At 45.9% G+C, this 20,095-nt stretch overlaps 1 protein-coding gene across 4 annotated transcripts in view; it reads left to right on the plus strand.

The window, feature by feature from the left end:
* TENM4 (teneurin transmembrane protein 4) overlaps positions 1-20,095 on the plus strand; it is an 844,684-nt gene that overhangs the window by 641,229 nt on the left and 183,360 nt on the right. For all 4 annotated transcript variants that reach the window (XM_069564905.1, XM_069564907.1, XM_069564908.1 and 1 more), the window contains one exon: positions 1,526-1,736. In XM_069564905.1, coding sequence (XP_069421006.1) covers positions 1,526-1,736 — 211 coding nt within the window. The remainder of the gene's footprint in view (positions 1-1,525; positions 1,737-20,095) is intronic.

Below are 20,095 nucleotides of genomic sequence, written 5' to 3' on the forward strand. Positions count from 1 at the left end.
TCAGAATAAAGGATGCCCTCCTCATCTCTTGCATCCCTTCTCTCCTTCAGGGTTTCCCATTTACCCGGACACATGTGCACCAGAAAAACTTTAAAACTCAAGCAGGATGACTGACACTTTGCCAGTCATGGTGGGTGAAGAGCAGACTTGTGTGAGGTCCTTCCCGCCCTGAGTTTGGAGTAACATGAATCACAGGCATCCATCAGACAGTCCCTGGCCAAATGTAGTCTTTGTGACCCCCAGCAGGTACTTAATTTCTAGGTAAAAGCAAGATAGAGACATTTGCTAAGGATAGAGTTGCAGAATAGTAGAGAGAGCCTGGACCCCTGATTTCTTTATTTACTGGTCCTGGGTTTCCTGTCCCTAGACATTGTCACATGAGACAGGATAAATACTCTTTTTTTTTTCCTTAAAAGACAGATAGGTAGACAGTTGCTTGGTTTGCTCACCAGTAGAGGACTCCAGTACTCTTGCCTGGAAAATCCCATGGATGGAGGAGCCCGGTTGGCTGCAGTCCATGGGGTCACAAAGAGTCAGACACAACTGAGCAACTTCACTTTGACTTTTTACTTTCATGCATTGGAGAAGGAAATGGCAACCCACTCCAGTGTTCTTGCCTGGAGAGTCCCAGGGACGGGGGAGCCTGGTGGGCTGCCGTCTATGGGGTCACACAGAGTCGGACACGACTGAAGTGACTTAGCAGCAGCAGCAGGACTTCACCACCTGCCTGTTGTTAGCACACGTGACTGTCTTCCCTCGAGTCTCTCATGCTAGCAGGCTTGGATCAGTTGGAAATTGCATTATTTGACACAGCATGTAATTACTGATGGAGTTTTGCGCTAATCCAGTTTAGTTCCCCTAAAACTGCTCCCTGAAACTGGAGCACTGAGAAAGGATCATTGACAAAGGGAAGATGGATATAAATCAGATTTTCCTTTGCACTTGACTGACATTTAAGGCACACCCAGTGAGTGCTCCGGGCCCCATCCTAGATCCCCAGGATTCCCTCCCGCCATCATCTGCGTGGAGTCGGAGGAGTTCAGTCATAAAGTGACTGGGTTTCTAATCACATGCCCATCAGTAAAGCATAGCTTAAAAAAAAAAAAATAGCATGGCTGTCCTGATTGATGTAAAGGTGTAGAGTCAGCCAAAGGAAGACTCTCCACACCCCAAATTACAACCAACTGACACTTAAAAATAATCTACTAATTGTGCTGCACTCAGCAGCGGATCAGGAGAGTCCCACCTTGCAAAATGGGGTCTGGGAAGGAGGTGGAGTGGGTTGGTCAACCTCTGCATCGCTTAGGCCTCTCTCGCCTGTTTCATCTGTGTCTCCCTGCGTCCTCCCTGGGAGAAGCCTGAAGAACTTAGCCTTTTCATCTGTGTCTCCCTGTCCTCCCTGGGAGAAGCCTGAAGAACTTAGCCTTTTCATCTGTGTCTCCCTGTCCTCCCTGGGAGAAGCCTGAAGAACTTAGCATGGCTGAGAAGCAGGCCCACTGCTAATCATGCTCTCTTTGCGCTTCAGTTTGACTTTGTGGAGCTGCTGGATGGAAGGAGGCTCCTGACCCAGGAGGCACGGAGCCTGGAGGGACCCCAGCGCCAGTCTCGGGGAGCCGTCCCCCCTTCTAGCCACGAGACCGGCTTCATCCAGTATTTGGATTCAGGAATCTGGCACCTGGCTTTCTATAATGACGGGAAGGAGTCTGAAATGGTTTCCTTTCTCACTACTGCCATCGGTAAGGAACCTCCGCCGCTCTGGGGTATGTGGGTTATTGTCTCTCTGGGTGAGGGGACACCAGGGGTCTTAGGGGTTGAAGCCGACAGCAGGATATATACTGCCCAGGGCTGCAGAGGCCAGCTGGATCCAGCACGAGGCCATCTCGACCGGGCTTGCTGGACAAAGGGTAAGAGTGAGATGCAGGGAAGTGAAGGGAGTAACAGGAGGAGCCGTAAGGCCGTGCATGTGCCCAGTACTGCTGCCCACCACCTTTCTCTTTGATTTGTGGCCTGGTGTGCAGACCAGCCACTTCATTTAAACACCAAAGGGTGAAACTGACAGGGAGACAGGAATTCTTGTCACTTCCCTCCAGCACCTATATCCGTCCTTATAATCGATCTTGGTTCAAATCACTGATGTGTTATTTGGATTTCTTTTATGTGTGATTTTGCTTGCTTGATTATTTTGCTTTTAGAGGCAACAACCCCTGGCAGATGAGAAAAAAAAAAAAAGTAGATAAAGGCTTGGAGAGAGGCTGGGAATAGCCGTGCAAAGGGCTGGGTGAACAGTGTGCTCAGTCAGAGGGAGGTTTTGCTAAGAACTGAGATACTGAGATGCCCTGAACTCTGGTGGACAGTGAGCCCCTGTGGTTTAAGTGAGCTCTCATCCCCGTCATGTCCCTTGCAGTGGAAGAGCTCTTGTTCAGAGCGAGCCCCTTGGCCACCCCAAAAGCCTGGGGGTGTCCCAGGAGCCTGGCATCCTGTTTTAAGGCATTTCTCTTCTATACCCACATGCTGCAAAGAATTTGTCTCCTCCTCAATCCACCATGATGTGATGTAGGACACGGTGGTCTCTGGTTCAGGTCGAAAACATTTCATCTGAGTTCATATAGAAGCTCACTGACATAGCCTGGAGATAAAAATCCCCTACAGGAAACTAAAACTTCCAGAAGACAAAACTCCATTAACTAGAACGCTTGGTGTTGAATTTTCTGCTGAATGAAAACTTCCGTGAAGTTTTGAGTTCTCCTCAAAGCTCTGTCTCAGTCCTTGGCTGAGAGTCTATCTGATATGGGAAATGGAATTTGAATGAAAACCTCCGAATCTGGTCCTTAGTCCCTAAAACTCTTGCAAGACCCTGGTTCTTCCATCTTCACAGCAGTAGCTTTTTCAGGCCATTTTCCTCTTATTTGCAATTTTGCCCTTAGCATCAAGGCAGTGAATACCTTCCCATTAAATACAATGAGCAATGTATAGGATTCGACTGTGATTGCAGGCTCAACATTCTACCCTCTTGGCAAAACGAGGGAAGTGGGGCTGTGTTGCGTGAGCCCTGGGGTAAGAAATAAGACTTTGTGCTGTCCTCATTTTCCACGAGTCTGCCCTAGCTGCTGGTCTTTGAGTACCCCGAGGGCAGGGACTTGGACGGAATCTTCTCCTTCCCTCAGCCAGCCCACACGGCGGCATCACTCAGTGCATGAGGGAGTTGGGGTGGGCTTCCCTCAGGCCTCCATTGGCAGCCGCTCAGTTTTGGCAGCTGCTGTGTTGTCGGTTTCCTCCGTTAATGCCTTCTTTCGAGGTGGAGTGGAAACTGTGCTCACTTCTGAATCCCCACCACTAATTTGTGTTTTGGCCCTGCACAAATTCCAGCTCCTGGTTCCCTGAGGTTCTGGAATTTGGAGGCTGCAGCCTGATGGTTAGTGCCTCTCGGCGCCCCTTTCCCCATCATGGGAGAGTCAGTCGTGGTTGGCCGTGGTTCTCACCATCAATTAGGCTGACACTCGGCAGGGTCTGCCCGGCTCCAGACCCTGTTTCTTTTCTCTTTCTGAACTCGGTAGCTTCAGATCAGAGACATGATTTTCAGGTCATTAGCAGTCCCTAAGTTACAGCTTCATAGTCTCAGAGCCTCATTCCTCTTAGGCGCAGCATCACGCTTGCTCAGAACTAAGGTCTCCTACAATCAGGATTCTGTATTTTTAATAACTGAGCACAAACATGAAAGGATATTAATACAAACCCCCAAAGAAAACTACTTTTAATTAGGAAGTGCCTCTCAGAGAAATAAAGCATCGTACAGGTAGGTACTTTTGCCAACTCTCGGCTTGTCAGAGCTTGCTGACCTCTTTTGACATAATTAAGGAGATGGTCCTGCTTTTCCCTCTGGTTCTCCCGTTCTCACCTAAATGATGAAATCTTTCTTCACCTTCCTTAACCCTGTGATGCCTTTCAGAGCAGATAGGTGGTACCGTGCTTCTCAGAGTTTTGTGGAACCACCTGGCGTCTTGTTAGAATGCAGATTCTGCTTCAGTCAGTCGGGGGGGATGTTTAGAGTCTGCCTTTTTTTTTTTTTTTCAATTGAAGCATAATTGCTTTACAGTGCTGTGTTAGTTTCTGCTGTATAACCGGTGCATCAGCTGCCTGTACCCACAGATCCTCTCCCTCCTGAGCCTCTCTCCCACCCTTCTCGGTCGCCACGGGGCAGCAAGCTGAGCTCCCTGCGTCTCACAGCAGGACCCCAGCAGCGATCTGTTTTACACATCACAGCTACTGTCTCAATTTTCCCCACGCTCCCCACCCCCCCCCCCCAACCGGGTCTACATGTCCTTTTTCTATGTCTGTGTCTCTGTTTCTGCTCTGGAAATAGGTCTGTATGTGGTAAGTTGCGTCAGTCATGTCTGACTCTGTGACAGGACTGTCGCCCACCAGGCTCCTCTGTCCGTAGGGACTTTTCAGGCAAGAACACTGGAGTGGGTCGCCATGCCCGCCTCCAGGGCATCTCCCTGACGCGAGGATCAAACCCACATCTCTTACGTCTCCTGCATTGGCAGGTGGGTTCTTTATCACTAGCGCCACCTGGGAAGTCCTGGCAATAGGTTCATCCGCACATTTCTCGAGATTCCGCCTATATGCGTTAATATATGAAACCTGTTTTTCTCTTTCTACCTTACCTCACTCTATACAACTGACTCTATGTCCACTCACATCTCTACAGATGACCCCGCTTTGTTCTTTTTGTGGCTGAGTAACATTCCATTGTGTATATATAGCACATCTTCTTTATCCATTCCTCTGTTGATGGACATTTATGTTGCTTCCATGTCCTGCCTATTGTAAACAGTGCTGCAATAAACATTTGGGGTACAGTGCCCAGTGAGATCCTGCTCATCTGTGGCCCACATTTTGAGTAACAAGGGGTTACAGTATCTCATGGAGGGGATCTCAAATATTATTGTACAAAGCAATCACCTGGGAAGCGAGTCTAAAATTCAGATTCCTGGGCCTTCCCCTAGTAGGCCTGAGGCAGAACCCAGGTGATCCTGATTCTGGTGGGCAGTCTGTCAACTTAGCTATGAAAACAAACACCTCCTGAGCTCTGCTTTCTCTTCCTTCCTTCTCCCGCTGATCCATGTTAGCTCTGAGAACGTAGTGTGTCACGTCACTTCTCTGAGCCTCATCTTCCTTATCTAGAAAGGGAAATGGTAATAGTGTTTGGCGGTCCCCACTGTGATGATTGGAGAGAGTGAACATGCAGTGCCCAGTCCAGGCTTCCGTGCCTGGAAGTGGTTAACGTTCTCTCCCCCGCTGCTTTCCCAGTCTACCTTTCTCTCGCTGCCTTGCTGACCTGTCTGTCTTCCTTCAAGTTACAGTGATTGTTTAATGAATGCCTTTTCTTACTTTATTGCAGAAATAGACTGACTCCGATGTTGCTATTAATCCCTCTCTCCCTGAGAGTCCCTGGCGTTGAGTCTCTGCTGTCTGTGGTCGTTACCTGTGGGCCGTGAGTTGTAATTTGTCTTGGCAGCTTAATTAAAAGTTTAGGTCTTGTTTTAGTGAAGTCATTATGGTCCCAGTATACAATTGTAACTCTCAGGTTTGCTTAACACACTGTCTGGAATACGACCCTCCCTTCATTACATGCTGAAGTGCAGAGCTAGAATTTAAGAGGATTTGAGATGTCAGAATCCAGAGTATTTATATCTGTTTGTAATTAAGTAGCGGGAGAAATAATTGTGTTTAATTTAACAAATGGCTGTATTGTGTATGGTTTTGCTTTTCCCTCCATTTAATGCGATCCAGCTGATGATTTTATATTAGTTTATCTTTTACCTTGAAAAAAATCTAAAAGCACTTTGCAAATTGTGTATACAAATGTATACACATGGAGACACGCTGTTGACAGAGGGCCCTCTGAACCGGATGTGTTTCTGTCTCTCACACACGCACACGCACACGCACACGCACACGCACCACCGAAACCAAGCAAGTTTTATAAGAAGACGTGGCAGCTGTTTTCAGAAAGACTGGCCTTTCCCTGCATGCAGAGATGGATAATTTGAAGGCAGTGTTTCTGCTTCTGTCTGGGGATAGGTAACCTTGCTGACCCCAAGTATTGAATGAAGTAGGAGGGTTATTTGTTGTTGTTTAGTCGATAAGTCGTGTCTGACTGTTTGCGAACCCACGGGCTGTAGCCTGCCAGGCTCCTCTGTCCATGGGATTTCCCAGGCAAGAATATTGGAGTGGGTTGTCACTTCCTTCTCCAGGGGATCTTCCTGACCCAGGGATCGAACCCATGTCTCTTGTGTCTTCAGTATGGCAGGCAGATTTTTTACCACTGAGCCACCTCGTAAGCCCAAGGGGATTATACCAGTAGCTATAATTCACCATCACCATTTTCACAGGACTTGAAATACTTTCTTAAAGCCCTGCAGTAACTCCATAAGGTGATTATCTTTATTTTCACCCCCTGTTGTAGATGAGGAAGTTGAGATTCAGGCATGTTAAGAGGAAAGCTAGGACTTGAATTTGTATCTGTCTCACTCCACAGCTCATGATCTTCCTTCTTTAGCCATGTGCCTCTTTTCCAAGATCAAGCCCCCTTTTTTGGATATTACGCTTTTTTTCTGTCTGTTCATTCAATAGACATTTAGAGAACACCTACTGTGTTTTGGGGACCATGCTTAGCTTTTTTCTGTATGCGAGAAAGAACCTCATGAGAACTTTAGACAATTTGCCTTTTGATCTCACCTTTACAGATGAAGAAATTGAATTTCAGAGAATTTGATTGACTTGCCCAAAGTTATTAAGGGCAGAGCCAGGATGGAACCTTGGTCTCTAAATCCTGTGTTCCCTCCATGATGCCAGAGTGTCTTACTATTTGCTCTGATGCTATTAAATATTTTATTTCTATTTGTATTATATGGAATATAATTTCCCCTTTATTAACTCTGTCCCCTTTATATAACTTTCCCTTTATTATTTATAACTTCCCCTTATTAATATCAGTATGCATCTTAAATCAACACAGGAAGCTTTCTTGAAAAGTCATTAAAAAGACCATGGAAAAAAATCTCACAACATCCAAAACTTAAAAAATAAAAACACCTCCATATGCATTGCTTGCAACCCCAAGACATGACAAGTCAGTGCTGCAGGGCTTCAGGTCTCCAGAGAGCATCTTATCTTTTCACTTTGGTTGATGCTGAAGCATAAGAGGACAGATCACCCTGACGTTGTGACAGTGTGAGCCAAGTTGAAAAATAACAGAGCTGCCCAACAGTGGATTAGGAAACCCAGAGAAAAGAAAGGAGAATCACTGTTAGACAATATGCTGCTGCTACTGCTGCTAAGTCGCGTAAGTCGTGTCCAGCTCTGGGCGACTCCATAGATGGCAGCCCACCAGGCTCCCCCATCTCTGGGATTCTCCAGGCAAGAACACTGGAGTGGGTTGCTATTTCCTTCTCCAATGCATGAAAGTGAAGAGTGAAAGTGAAGTCTCTCAGTCGTGTCCGACTCTTTGCAATCCCATGGACTGCAGCCTACCAGGCTCCTCCATCCATGGGATTTCCCAGGCAAAAGTACAGGAGTGGGATGCCATTGCCTTCTCCAGTCAGACAATATAGACCCTGGTAATTTATGAGAAGCATGCCCTGGTCTTCCTGGTCTGAGGACGTTCATGCTCATTAAAGAGGAGAGTCCTTTTGTTCAGGCTCAGACAGCTGCTGTAAGTTGACCTATTCTGTGTCCAGGACTAGAAGCAAATGTCGCCCCCACTTCCTCCCTCCCTTCTTCCTACCTTCCTTTCTTCATCTAACAGTGATTGCATTCCCAAATGATCATGCGCTTTCCCAAGGCGGAGATACAGAGAAAGTATGAAGCAGACCTGGTGCTTGCCTTTGACATCCTCACAGGCTAGTAAGTGAGGCTAAGCGAGGCTGAGCGGAAGGCGAAGCTGCCTACATATTGCGTTGGCCAAAAAGTTCATTCAGGTTTGTCTGGAAGATGTTATGGAAAACCCGAACGAAATTTTCGGCCAACCTAGTACGTGAGGAGGAGGGAAAAAGACTTGGTTCAGTCTCTTTACAGCATGCTAGGCAGCAAGGACTTTCTTATTAAAAAGAGCTTCAGAGCCCTTTGCATGACACCTTCAGTGGGCTGGCCAGGAGGTCCAGAGTGGTTGCAGGCAGACCTGGACACTACAGCTGCTCATATTCTCATTTGGCCAGTGTTTGCTGGTTTGTCTTTCACATGCCATGTCCTGAGCAGGCATTGGTGTCCATGGTATATTAAATAGCCATGCTTCTTACCCTCTGGAGTTTACAGACCAGCTTGAGACAGTGTGATGTAGACTCTTAAGTTTAATTTCAACCATCCAATACACATCTAAATATATAATTTGTTTTTGTTGTTTAGTCATCAAGGCATGTTCAACTCCTTGTGACCCCACAGACTGTAGCCCACCAGGTTCCTCTGTCCATGGGATTTCCCAGGCAAGAATACTGGAGTGGGTTGCCATTTGTAAATGGTAAACATTCACTGTGGTAAAGAAGAGAAGAGAGTGCCCTAGGGAAACAAATAAGGGGCCTCATTGAGATGGCTGGAGCAGGGGTGGAAAGTTGTTGTTTAGATAAAGGTTTGGGGAGAAACTAGACCCAGTAGAGGGAAAAGCATGTGCAGAGGCCCTGGGACAGAAACGAGCCAGGAGTTCAAGGAACTGTGATATGGTCACACGTGGGATGTGGATCAGTACCTGATACCTGAAATACTGGCAGGCAGGCTGTATGGGCGCGTGAAGTCTCATTTTGTTTTGTATTTGAATTGATCCTAACAGTAGCGGGAATCCATTGTGGAATTGTGAGCTGGAGTGACCTAGTTTGATCTACATACTGGAAAGTTTCTCAAGCTGTAGAACTGGGACTCCGGTTAGGAGGCTGTGTCCGAGGTCTCAGCAGAGGCTCAGGCTGGTCTGGGCCAGGACGGAGGGCCTTGGAAATGGAGATAAATGAATCCTTTTGAGTTGTTTACCTGCTCTTAGAGATTATTGGCAGCCCCCAGCTGGTAAGATACTGTCTCCTAAGAGAAAAGATTAAGGGAAGAAGAGAAAAGGGTTTAGGGATGGTCCGTTTTAGGAATGGACTGCCAGGAGAGCCAACCAGTCCATCCTAAAGGAAATCAGTCCTGAATATTCATCGGAAGGACTGACGCTGACGCTGAAGCTCCAACACTTCGGCCCCCTGATGCGTATAGCCACCTCATTGGAAAAGACCCTGATTCCGGGAAAGATCAAGGGAAGAAAGAGAAGGGGACAAGAGAAGATGAGATGGTTGGATGGCATCACCGATTCAATGGACATGAGTTTGAACAAATTCCAGGAGATAGTGAATGACAGGGAAGCCTCGTGTGCTGCAGTCCACGGGGTCTCAAAGAGTCAGTGATGATGTAGCCAGTGGACAACAATGTTTTAGGCATGAGGACAGGCAGCTGAGGAAAAGTGACTGGGAGAAACACTGCGGCAAGGGCCAACAGAAAGAACTTAGATATTTCCAGGCTCCTGCATGTCAGCATTTCAGCCTTCTTCCTCCACCCAGAGTCTCCATTTCACTTTTGGTTTAGGCTTCTACCACTTTGGGATACAGCTGGCAGGAGCCTCCACAAACTGCTTCTTTATCTAAATCATACTTTTAAAGGTAAGAAAACCAAGGCTTCGAGAAGTCACACGACTTGTCCCGGGTCACACAGCCACCAAGGGGCCAAGCCAAGACGGTAACAACAGTAGTCTGTTGACTGAGCCCTGGCTCCATGCCAGGCGCTGTACAGGCTGCAGTATCCGTTCCCAAACACCCTGGAAGTTAGAGGACGTGCGTTTTCACGTTACAGATAAAGAAACCAAAGCTCAGCGATCTGATGCTATTTGCCAAGATCTCCTAAGTAGGAAATAGAGCTGGGTTAGCAACCCAGAGCTCATGCTCTCTCTCTTACATTTTAGCAACCAGGTTTCTGGTGTGCGACGACATCTGTGTGTGTCCTTATACACTCTCATAGTCAGAGAACCATCAAGGTAGCTGTGGTCTTAGAGATCACGGCCTTCGCATCTCCTAGCCTCACAGGGAGCCTGCAGTGGGCTTACTGTCCAAGGCTACAGGGTTCTCATCTGCCTGGTCCTGAAAAATATCCTGATACTGTGCTCACTCCTGCTGAGGGAACCCCACTCCCACCCCCATTCAGGTGGGGTTTCCAATAGAAAATATTTTAGCAGTGATGGTTTAATGTTTATATAACAGATGATTAATTTTTGTGTTCTGAGAGCGCTCCTTTCCCTCATTTGATGCAAGCAGCTTCTCCTCCCCCATATTGCCAGCTAGCTTTACCATTACAGAGCAGTGGCCTTAAGAGGGTTCTTACACCTGATACCCCTTTCTTTCACTTTTCGGGATGGCTGATAGGTGGGACATGATTAAATACATTGCCTCCTGTTCTGTGGAACCCTCTGAGAAATAGCCCCCAACCAGGTCAACTGGACTTGGCATTGGTGTTAGATAGCTGAGGTTGTCACTGTGGCTGGAGAGATGGTGTGGTCTAGAAAAAGGGCAGAGACTTTGGAGTGAAACAGACCTGGGTTTGAGTTCTGACTGCACTATCTATGAGCTGTTGGATGCTGGGTACATCTGAGCCTCACCTTTTGTTAGTAATAAAACCCACTTTAGAGAGTCTGACAGTGACATGAAGCTGGGTGATTCATTCTAAGTTCTCAGCACATTTTTAAGTGTCTCTTAATTATTCAACATTTGCTGAACCTTAACTTGGTTAAGTGCTGGAGACTCATCAGTGAACAAAACAGAAGCTTTAGCCTCGAAGAGCCTGTAGTCCCCTGGGAGACCTGACCCTCTCATAAATAATTCCAACAGAATGTGGTCTGTGCCCAGGGGCGCAAGTGGAAGTTGGAGGCATAAAGAACTTACTGTGAGAAAAGTGCTTAGAGAGCCGGAAGGCGGTGTACAAATACTCAGTAATTTACCAACTTAGGGCTAGAGCAGAAGTGAGAACCAGAAAGGTATTCTGAAGAGTTACTCTAGAATAATAATAATAATAAAGGAGAAATGGTAACCGTCTCTGCTCAATGACAGACATGGTCACTGTAGAGCAGGCAGAAAACAACCACTATTAGCTTTTAGAGATGAGAAGAGAGAGCCTTTGAGCAGTGACTCACAGGACATGAAGCTAGGTCTTCCGAATCCAATCTGGAGACTTCTCCTGGAGCCCAGATGTGGGTACAGGTCCCAGAACAAGGCAGACCCTCACCAGAGGGTCAGTGAGTACCAAGTGAAAGGTCAAAGTTCACAGATACTTCCTGCCACCTAGAGCCTTCTGCGGACATTAACTTCAGAACAGCTTGAAGGAAAGAAGGCACATCTGCCAGTTCAGGGGACTGCTAGGCACTTGACTGAAGAATGTTCTTTCTGTTGAGGGAAATTCATGCATTTCATGGCTGCTGGATTCAGGAAAAGAAAGTGAAAGTTGCTCAGTGGTTGCCGACTCTTTGCAACCCCATGGACTATAGCAACTCTGAAATGGGTTCAAGTCTGCAGCCTTTCTGTGCCGGAACTGTTGCAGCTCAAAAATGCAAATGCAGGTTTCAGAACATTCCAATGCACTAACTGCTATTTCATTTTTTGAATAATTTTTAAATTTTTGGTTGCACTGCATCTTCGTTGCTGCATGGACTTTCTCTAGTTGCTGCAAGTGGGGGCTACTCTTTCTTGAGATGCTTGGGCTTCTCATTTCTGTGGTCTTTCTTGTTGCAGAGCACAAGCTCTAGGTGTATGGGCTTCAGTAGTTGGGGCTCAGGCCTAGTTGCTCCTAGACATGCAGAATCTTCCCAGGCCAGGGATCAAACCCATGTCGCCTACATTGGCAGGCAGATTCTTACCCACGGTATCACCAGGGAAGTCTAACCTGTTACTTGCTCTGATAAGTTCTGTCTTCTGATTCAGTAGTGAAAGAGAAAGTGAAGTCGCTCAGCCGTGTCCGACTCTTTGGGACAGCATAGACTGTAGCCTACCAGGCTCCTCTGTCCATGGGATTTTCCAGGCAATAGTACTAGAGTGGATTGCCATTTCCTTCTCCAGGGGATCTTCCCAACTCAGGGCTCGAACCCGGGTCTCCCGCATTGTAGACAGACACTTTACCGTCTGAGCCACCAGGGAAGTCCCTGATTCAGTAGCTGCTGCTGCTAAGTCGCTTCAGTCGTGTCCGACTCTGTGTGACCCCATAGACAGCAGCCCACCAGGCTCCGCCGTCCCTGGGATTCTCCAGGCAAGAACACTGGAGTGGGTTGCCATTTCCTTCTCCAATGCATGAAAGCGAAAAGTGAAAGTGAAGTCACTGAGTTGTGTCCAACTCTCAGCGACCCCATGGACTGCAGCCTACCAGCCTCCTCCATCCATGGGGTTTTCCAGGCGAGAGCAAGGAGCCTCTCAAATGTCACATTCTAGATTCAGGTTTTGTCAGTCTTTACAAATTCCTTCCTGCCTCTCTGAAACTACTTGGCAAAACTCATGTTAACAGCTACTGTTTTTTCACTGCATAGTATATCAAAGTATCATCCTGGATGTTTTAGATACACCGTTTCAGACCCTTTACAACAGGCATTTGTAAAAAATGCAAAGTAGGTATTTTTTCTCCGGAGAAAAGTGGGATTCATCATGTTTAGATGACTAGGCAGAAGTTTCATACCCAGTCAGCGAAAGAGCGAGGGTTTGAATCCAGGTCTCTCTGGCTGCCGTGCCTACGCTTTTCCTCTTGTTCTTTGTCACTCAGGCCTTTGTTGTGAGAGTGCCTGTGTATGCACTGGAGTTGGGTAGAGGGCATGGATGGGATGGTGCCTGGAGCCTCGAAAATGAGTTCAGGGCCAACCTGGCAAGAACTTTTTAGGCAGGTTTGAAAGTCTGGTTTTTGGAGGCAGTGAGGAGCACAAGATAGTTTGTAAGCAAAGATGTAGCTTGATTTGTGCCATGGAGCCATCTCTTTGGCGGTGGTATATACAGATGGGTTACTTTCTCAGGCTAAAGCAGGGAGACCAAGTGGAAGACTGTTTCAGTATCCAGTGCAGTTAGATGAGAGAGGAGGGCCTGAGTTGGGCCAAATGCCTCTGTATCACATAAAAGAAAGGATATATTAGGGGACATTATGGACTAGTTTTCTCGACCACTTTACTGTCAGGGAGAGGCAGGAAGAGTCAGCCTTGGAGAATAGGTACCTAGTGATACCTTGAGTTAAACTAGGAAATAAGAAGGGGACGTGGGCTTGTTGGGAGAAGGAAGGGGAAGATGGTCAGTGCACAGTAGATTGGAGCTGCTCGTAGAATTTACAAGCGGGGGTCAGTTTTCAGTTGGCCAGTGGTCAGATGAATAAATAGGCGTTACCTTGGGGCAGCCCTGACCCAGAAACAGGGACCCAACAGGTGCCTTGGTGTGGATATGAGAAGGCAGAGGCCTGAGGAGATGGGAGTTTAGCGTGGAACCCCATCACTGAGCGGGTGGGCGGCGGAGAGAGACGCAGAGATTTGCCTTCTAGAAAAGCTGGGGAGCTGATGACAGCAAACCGGTCCCTTGGGGGTCACTGGCAACTTCAGTGGGAGCGTTTCCACCCCCGTGCGAGTAGAAGCAGGGTCACCGCGAGGTCAGGAGCGAGCGAGCGGCGTGGAGGAGAAACGACCTCTCCTAGACAGAGCGGGGGACGGAGACGGATGGGAGTAACCTGAGGAGGAGGCAGGTTCAAGGCAAGGTTTACACAAGGTGGGGGGAGCCCTGCACGTGTTGTCAGCTGCGGGAAAGGAGCCAGGGGAGAAGGTGGGAGGCCCAGGAGAGAGGGGAGATGAGGAAGGAAGGAAGGGGGGCAGGAGGCACCGAGCGGACGGCAGACGCGGGAGGCTCGTCCGAGGACGGGAGGAGACACGCGGGAAGCAGAGGGCCGTGAAGACGAGACGAGGTGGAGCCCAGGCTGGAGGTGGAGCGGAGTGGAGGGCAGGGCGGGAAGCCCTCTCCCGCCTGCACTGCGTGTGTTCCGTTCCATGCCCACGCAGCCTCGAGGCGGCACTGCATCAAATCAGCTCTGTTGTATCACAGAGCAGGAACGAGGGGGGAACGTGGCTTAGTGGTTAGAGATCAGATCTGAAGCCAGACAGCTGAAAGCCACACAGTTAGCAGTGTGAACATGGGCAGGATTCATAACCCATCAGTGCCTCAGTTTCCTTGTCTGAAAAAATGGTGATGGTGATAATATTCAGTTCAGTTCAGTTCAGTTCAAGAAACGGAATTGATATTTGTTAAATACCAAGAACAGGGTGCACCTCATTTTCCGTGCTATACAAGGGTATGTCATTGTTACTGGTAATAATAGTCGCTAATAGTTTTCGGTGCTTACAGGGTTCTGGGAGGGAGCTAAGTGTGGTACATGCATTATCTAACTTAAATTTTGTGACAATCCCAGGGAAGCAGGAGAAATTATTTGCTTTACATAGATGAAGAAATAAGGTCCAGAGAAGTTGCCCACAGTCACACAAGGAGTGAGGGCAGGGCGAGGGTTTGAATCTAGAACGGTCAGACTCCAAATCTGCACTCTTTCGCACGGGGCTCTCTACACTTTCCTTGGGTCCCGTGTCCTGTGGCAACAAGTAAGCAGCTGAGGCTCCGCTGTAAGGACGCTGCCGTGTGTGTGTTGTTAGCTCTTAGTGTTCATCTGGGCCAAAGAGTTTGCACCTAAGGCTCTCTCCTGAGGGAAGGAGCTCTCTTTTCCTCACAGTCAAGCGCAGGTTTAAGTGAATGCACATCTATCAGAGGTTTGGGAGGGTTTCTTGCTGCTTAAACAGAGCAGAGGACCTTCTGCTGAAATGACAGGACTGTGAGTGTTATATGAAGGGTTATAAAAAAAAGCGCGGGCCAGAAACCTCTGAACATCTGGTTTCACTTTGAGTAGCTGCTCGTTCATGGCCTTTATCTGAGCGGCATTCGTGTTCAGGGCTAATAGAAGCATGGTTTGTTTCATTCCTGGTTCACATTACGTGTCAGCCAAATTTTTTGTTTTCATTTGTGTCATAGGCCAAGGAATCGATGCACGAGTGCAAGGAATAGACGGTATATTTTAGAAAAGTGAGAAAAAGTCCTCGGCACTAGCATGACGTTTTTCACAAATAGAGTTTGAGTTTTCTCAACCCTATAAATGCAAGCTATTCCTTAGGAAGCTTTCACCTGGGAAATTGTGCCACTGTGTCTCTGTTTTTTAAATGACTGAGAGAGAAAGTGAATCTCTCTGAAGTTTTCATAGGTGCCAGTTAGTACACTAAACACAGTTTATTTACATTAACTCATTTTAATTCCCATAACCCACCTGTCCGTTGGACTGCAAGGAGATCCAAGCAGTCAATCCTAAAGGAAATCAGTCCTAAATATTGGAAGGACTGGCGCTAAAGCTGAAACTCCAATACTTTGGCCACCTGAGGTGAAGACCTGACTCATTGGAAAAGCCCCTGATGCTGGGAAGGATTGAAGGTGGGAGGAGAAGGGGATGACAGGATGAGATGGCTGGATGGCATCACCGACTCAGTGGACGTGAGTGTGAGTAAACTCCGGGAGCTGGTGATAGATGGGGAAGCCTGGCGTGCTGCAGCCCATGGGTCGCAAAGAGTTGAACATGACTGAGCAGCTGAACTGAACCCACCTGTGCCATCGGAGTCATTATCCCCATTTCCCAGATGAGGCAGCGGATTGCGTTCAAGGTCACCCAGAATCAGAGCTAAGATTCAGATCCACGTATATCTCATTCACACTTATTTTGCAAATTTCCAACACTTTTTGAATACACTGTGCTGAGGTTTGCCTTTGGTCTTCAGTAAATGATAAAAACACCCCTGATCACAATACTAGGTCATAATGATATTAAAAAAAGAAAGACAAAATACTTACTGTAGTAAAGAACATCGATTTCACATCAAAAGTCAGTGCTTCCTGGTTAAATATTAGACAAATTCCTTTTAAAGCTAGTAATAAGGGCATATCTATTAATTAGCATTAGTTTAGAAGTTCTGGCTTAAGTGACATAACGCAGGAAACAGAAAAAAGAGACAAAGACAAAGCTATCATTATTTATAAAGGATGTGTTTGTGTTCCTAAAGAATACAAAAACATCAGTCAAAAAACTAATAAGAATTCAGAGTTTGTAACTGGGGTACAAAAAAGCTTTTCAAAAGTCAATAGATTTCCCACATACTTGTGGTAACCAGTTATGAAATATAATGAAAAATGTCCCAGTCAAAAAAAAAATCAATAAAAATTAAAACATCATCTTAATGAGAATTATATGCGACCTATGTGACAAAAACTGTGAAATTCTATTGAGGGCTATAAAACAGGACATGAATAATTAGGAAATATAACATGTTCCTAGATGAGAAGGTGAACTATTCTAAATATGTCAATTTATAGGCTTAATGAAATGCCAAACAGAATCCTAAAGGGAATTTGGGCGATTTGATTGAAGGTTTTAAGACTTCACCTGGAATAATAAACAGATGAGAGTATGAAAGAGATTCCAAAAAGAATATTGAAAGGGCACTCATCTTTAGAGATATTATATTAACATGCCCTAAATCTAAAATAAATGATCTTAAGAATCGAGCAGATTTGTGAAATAAAATTGCCTAGAAATAGTACCAGTTATATGTAAAATTTTAGTGTGTGAGGGAAAAAAAAAAAAAAGAACTGCAAATTAATGGAGAAAGAAATGCTCGGTCAATTTATTTTGTTGGAATAACTTTAAAAAATATATCAATTTCAACCAGAGGCTACCAAGTGGTGTTTAGAGGGATGGACGTGCTCAATAGACCCAGAAGAGGATTTTTATCCTGGAGTGTTGGCTCAGGATTTAAAATTTGGATGATTTCCTGTGAAACTATAGGTTTATGGCTTACCTTGAAAAGTTAGAAGGCCAAAACTCTTGCAGGAACAAGCCTCTGCCCCTCGAATACTGTCTTCCCCCCCCCACCCCAGTCTCCACTTCTCCGTCTTTCTCTTCTGCCTGACCTGCTTTACTTCTTTAACTTACCTGCCTGGGCCCTAGGAAGAATTTTAGTTTTTACCCTCTGATTCAGACTTCATCTCACACCGTAGGCCAAAATAAATTCCAGATGGATTAAAGAGGTAAATATTTAAAAGTCAAACTCAAAGAGGGTAAAACCCAATATTTGCATATCTCTGGCTTAAGAAGGACTTTTAAGCTTAAAAAGTCAGTGAAGAAATCACAAAAAAAGACTAGCAAATGTTCACATAAAAATGTAAAACTTCCATATGTGTTATAAGACATCAGTATAAGAAGAAAAATAGTAGAACGGGGAAATACTTGCAGTAAAAATGAGACCAGGAAGGGTTAATATATATATTATATTAAGGTGCATATGCTATGAAAAAATTATGACTTCATAGCTATATGGCTAAAACTCCTGTAGGAAAGCTTCCAAAAATATATGTTGGATTGTCCAGATAGTTCTCTTGGGTTTTTCCATAATATGGTCGAGAAAAACCCAAATGAACTTTTTGGCCACCCAGTAGTATGCTATCAACATATGTGAAATAGTTTTAACCTAATTAGTAATCTAAAAAGGGAAAATTAAAATAATTTTGCATCTTTTTAACCTAATAAATTAGGAAATCCCCCAAATAAGTTAATACCCAACCCCAAAGGGGCTGCAGTGAAGCTGTGCCCACTTATAGTACCACCTGCGTGGTGAGTAAGTACAACCCTTTGGAAAAGCATATTGACATTTTGTATTAAATCATAAAAATAGTCCTATTTTCAACCTCTGAGAGTCTTTCTTAGAAGACTAGGAAAAAAATGGCTTTCTTGTCTCAGCACTGCTTACAATGTGAAAATTTAGGAGAAAATCCAATGTCTAATAATAAGAAAACGTATAAAAAAATTATGCAGTATTTGCATAATATTATTCAGCCATTAAAAATTATCAAGACTATGACACATGGGAAATGCTTGTAATTTTCAGCCCCACAAATTAAACATGGAAGTTATGTTTACAAAATGAACACATATATTAATAACAGTGCAGTTTGGCTAATCCTGGTAGCTCAGTCTGCCTGCAGTGCAGGACACCTGGGTTCAATTCCTGGGTTGGGAAGATCCCCTGGAGAAGAAAAAGGCAACCCACTCCAGTATGCTTGCCAGGAAAATCCCATGGACAGAGAAGCCTGGCTGGCTACAGCCCATGGAGTTCCAAGAGTCGGACACAACTTAGTGACTAAACCACCACCACCACAGTTTAGAAGCAGAATTTGGACTTGAACTCAAGTCTTCCAACTCTGAGATCACAGCTATTGCTACCTGCCTACTTCCTGATGTGGAATCAACAGTTCAGCCGCTCAGTCGTGTCTGACTCTGCAACCCCCTGGACTGCAGCACACCAGGCCTCCCTGTCCATCACCAACTCCCGGAGTTCACTCAAATTCATGTCCATTGATTCCGTGATACCTTCCAACCATCTCATCTTCTGTCATCCCCTTCTCTTCCTGCCTTCAATCTTCCCCAGCATCATGGTCTTTTCAAATGAGTCAGTTCTTCACATCAGAGGGCCAAAGTATTGGAGTTTCAGCTTCAGCATCAGCCCTTCCAATGAATATTCAGGACTGATTTCCTTTAGGATGAACTGGTTAGATCTCCTTGCAGTCCAAGGGACTCTCAAGAGTCTTATCCAACATCATAGTTCAAAAGCATCAATTCTTTGGCACTCAGCTTTCTTCATAGTCCAACTCTCACATCCATACATGACCACTGGAAAAACCATAGCCTTGACTAGACGGACCTTTGTTGGCAAAGTAACGTCTCTGCTTTTTAATATGCTGTCTAAGTTGGTCATAACTTTTCTCCCAAGGAGTAAGTGTCTTTTAATTTCATGGCTGCAGTCACCACCTGCAGTGATTTTGGAGACCAAAAAGATAAAGTCTGACACTGTTTTCACTGTTTCTCCATCTCTTTGCCATGAAGTGATGGGACCCGATGCCATGATCTTTGTTTTCTGAATGTTGAGCTTTAAACCAGCTTTTTCACTCTCTTTCATTTACATCAAGAGGCTTTTTAGTTCCTCTTTACTTTCTGCCATAAGGGTGGTGTCATCTGCATATCTGAGGTTATTGATATTTCTCCCTGCAAGCTTGATCCTATCTTGTGCTTCCTCCAGCCTAGCGTTTCTCATGATGTACTCTGCATAGAAGTTAAATAAGCAGGGTGACAGTATACAGCCTTGACATACTCCTTATGCTGAAAGCTCAGCTTCTCTGTGCAGTGGTGCCAAGTCAAATCTCAGAGGCAGAGTTCTGGGTGAAGTGGAAAAGGACAGCCTTTTTACTTTGCCTGGCAGAGTGGGCCACAGTGGGCTAATGCCCTCAAAACTGTGAGTCCCCACTTGGGGAAGATAGTAAGAAAACTTATAGTAGTTGTTCAAGAAGGGCGTGATCAGCTCCTGGACATTCTTCTGATGGACTGGTGGTGAGGTGAGAAGGAGTCAGCATTATCAACCTTAAGGTCCAACGGGTCTGGGGTCTCCATGCTTATGGGCAGCCTACCATCGCTAACTGTTAACTTCTCCCGCCTGGAGGGGGTTTCAGCATCTGCAAAACAGCTCAAAGATACTGTGGTGTGTATCCATCGATGGGGACCCAGGACCTTGCCCCAAGTCTGCTCTTAAGTGTTTTGTTTCCTGTATCCCTTCCCTTCCCAAATTAACAACTGCCTGAATCTGCCCCTTGGAACTCAGGGAAGGTCACGGAGGCTGAATGAAGGCTGTTTCCTATAATCAACGCAATGAGGGCCACAGAAAGGCTTTGTGCCCTGCAGCCCCAGAGGGCCCTGCAAACCCAGAGGGCCCTGCGCAGTATCAATGTGACATTTAGAGAGTGTTGATCACAGTGTCTGTCAGGGTAGCATTTGGAGTCTGGTGCACTTTTAAGCTGAGCCTAATGCATAATTTCAAAGCAATAGGCGATGGGGCTGTGAAAGAAGAGACTTTTGTCTACGTGATAGACTCTAAGACCAAGAGTTTTCT

The sequence above is a fragment of the Ovis canadensis genome, chromosome 21 (genome assembly GCF_042477335.2).
Source record: "Ovis canadensis isolate MfBH-ARS-UI-01 breed Bighorn chromosome 21, ARS-UI_OviCan_v2, whole genome shotgun sequence".
NCBI classification, from domain to species: Eukaryota; Metazoa; Chordata; class Mammalia; order Artiodactyla; family Bovidae; genus Ovis; species Ovis canadensis.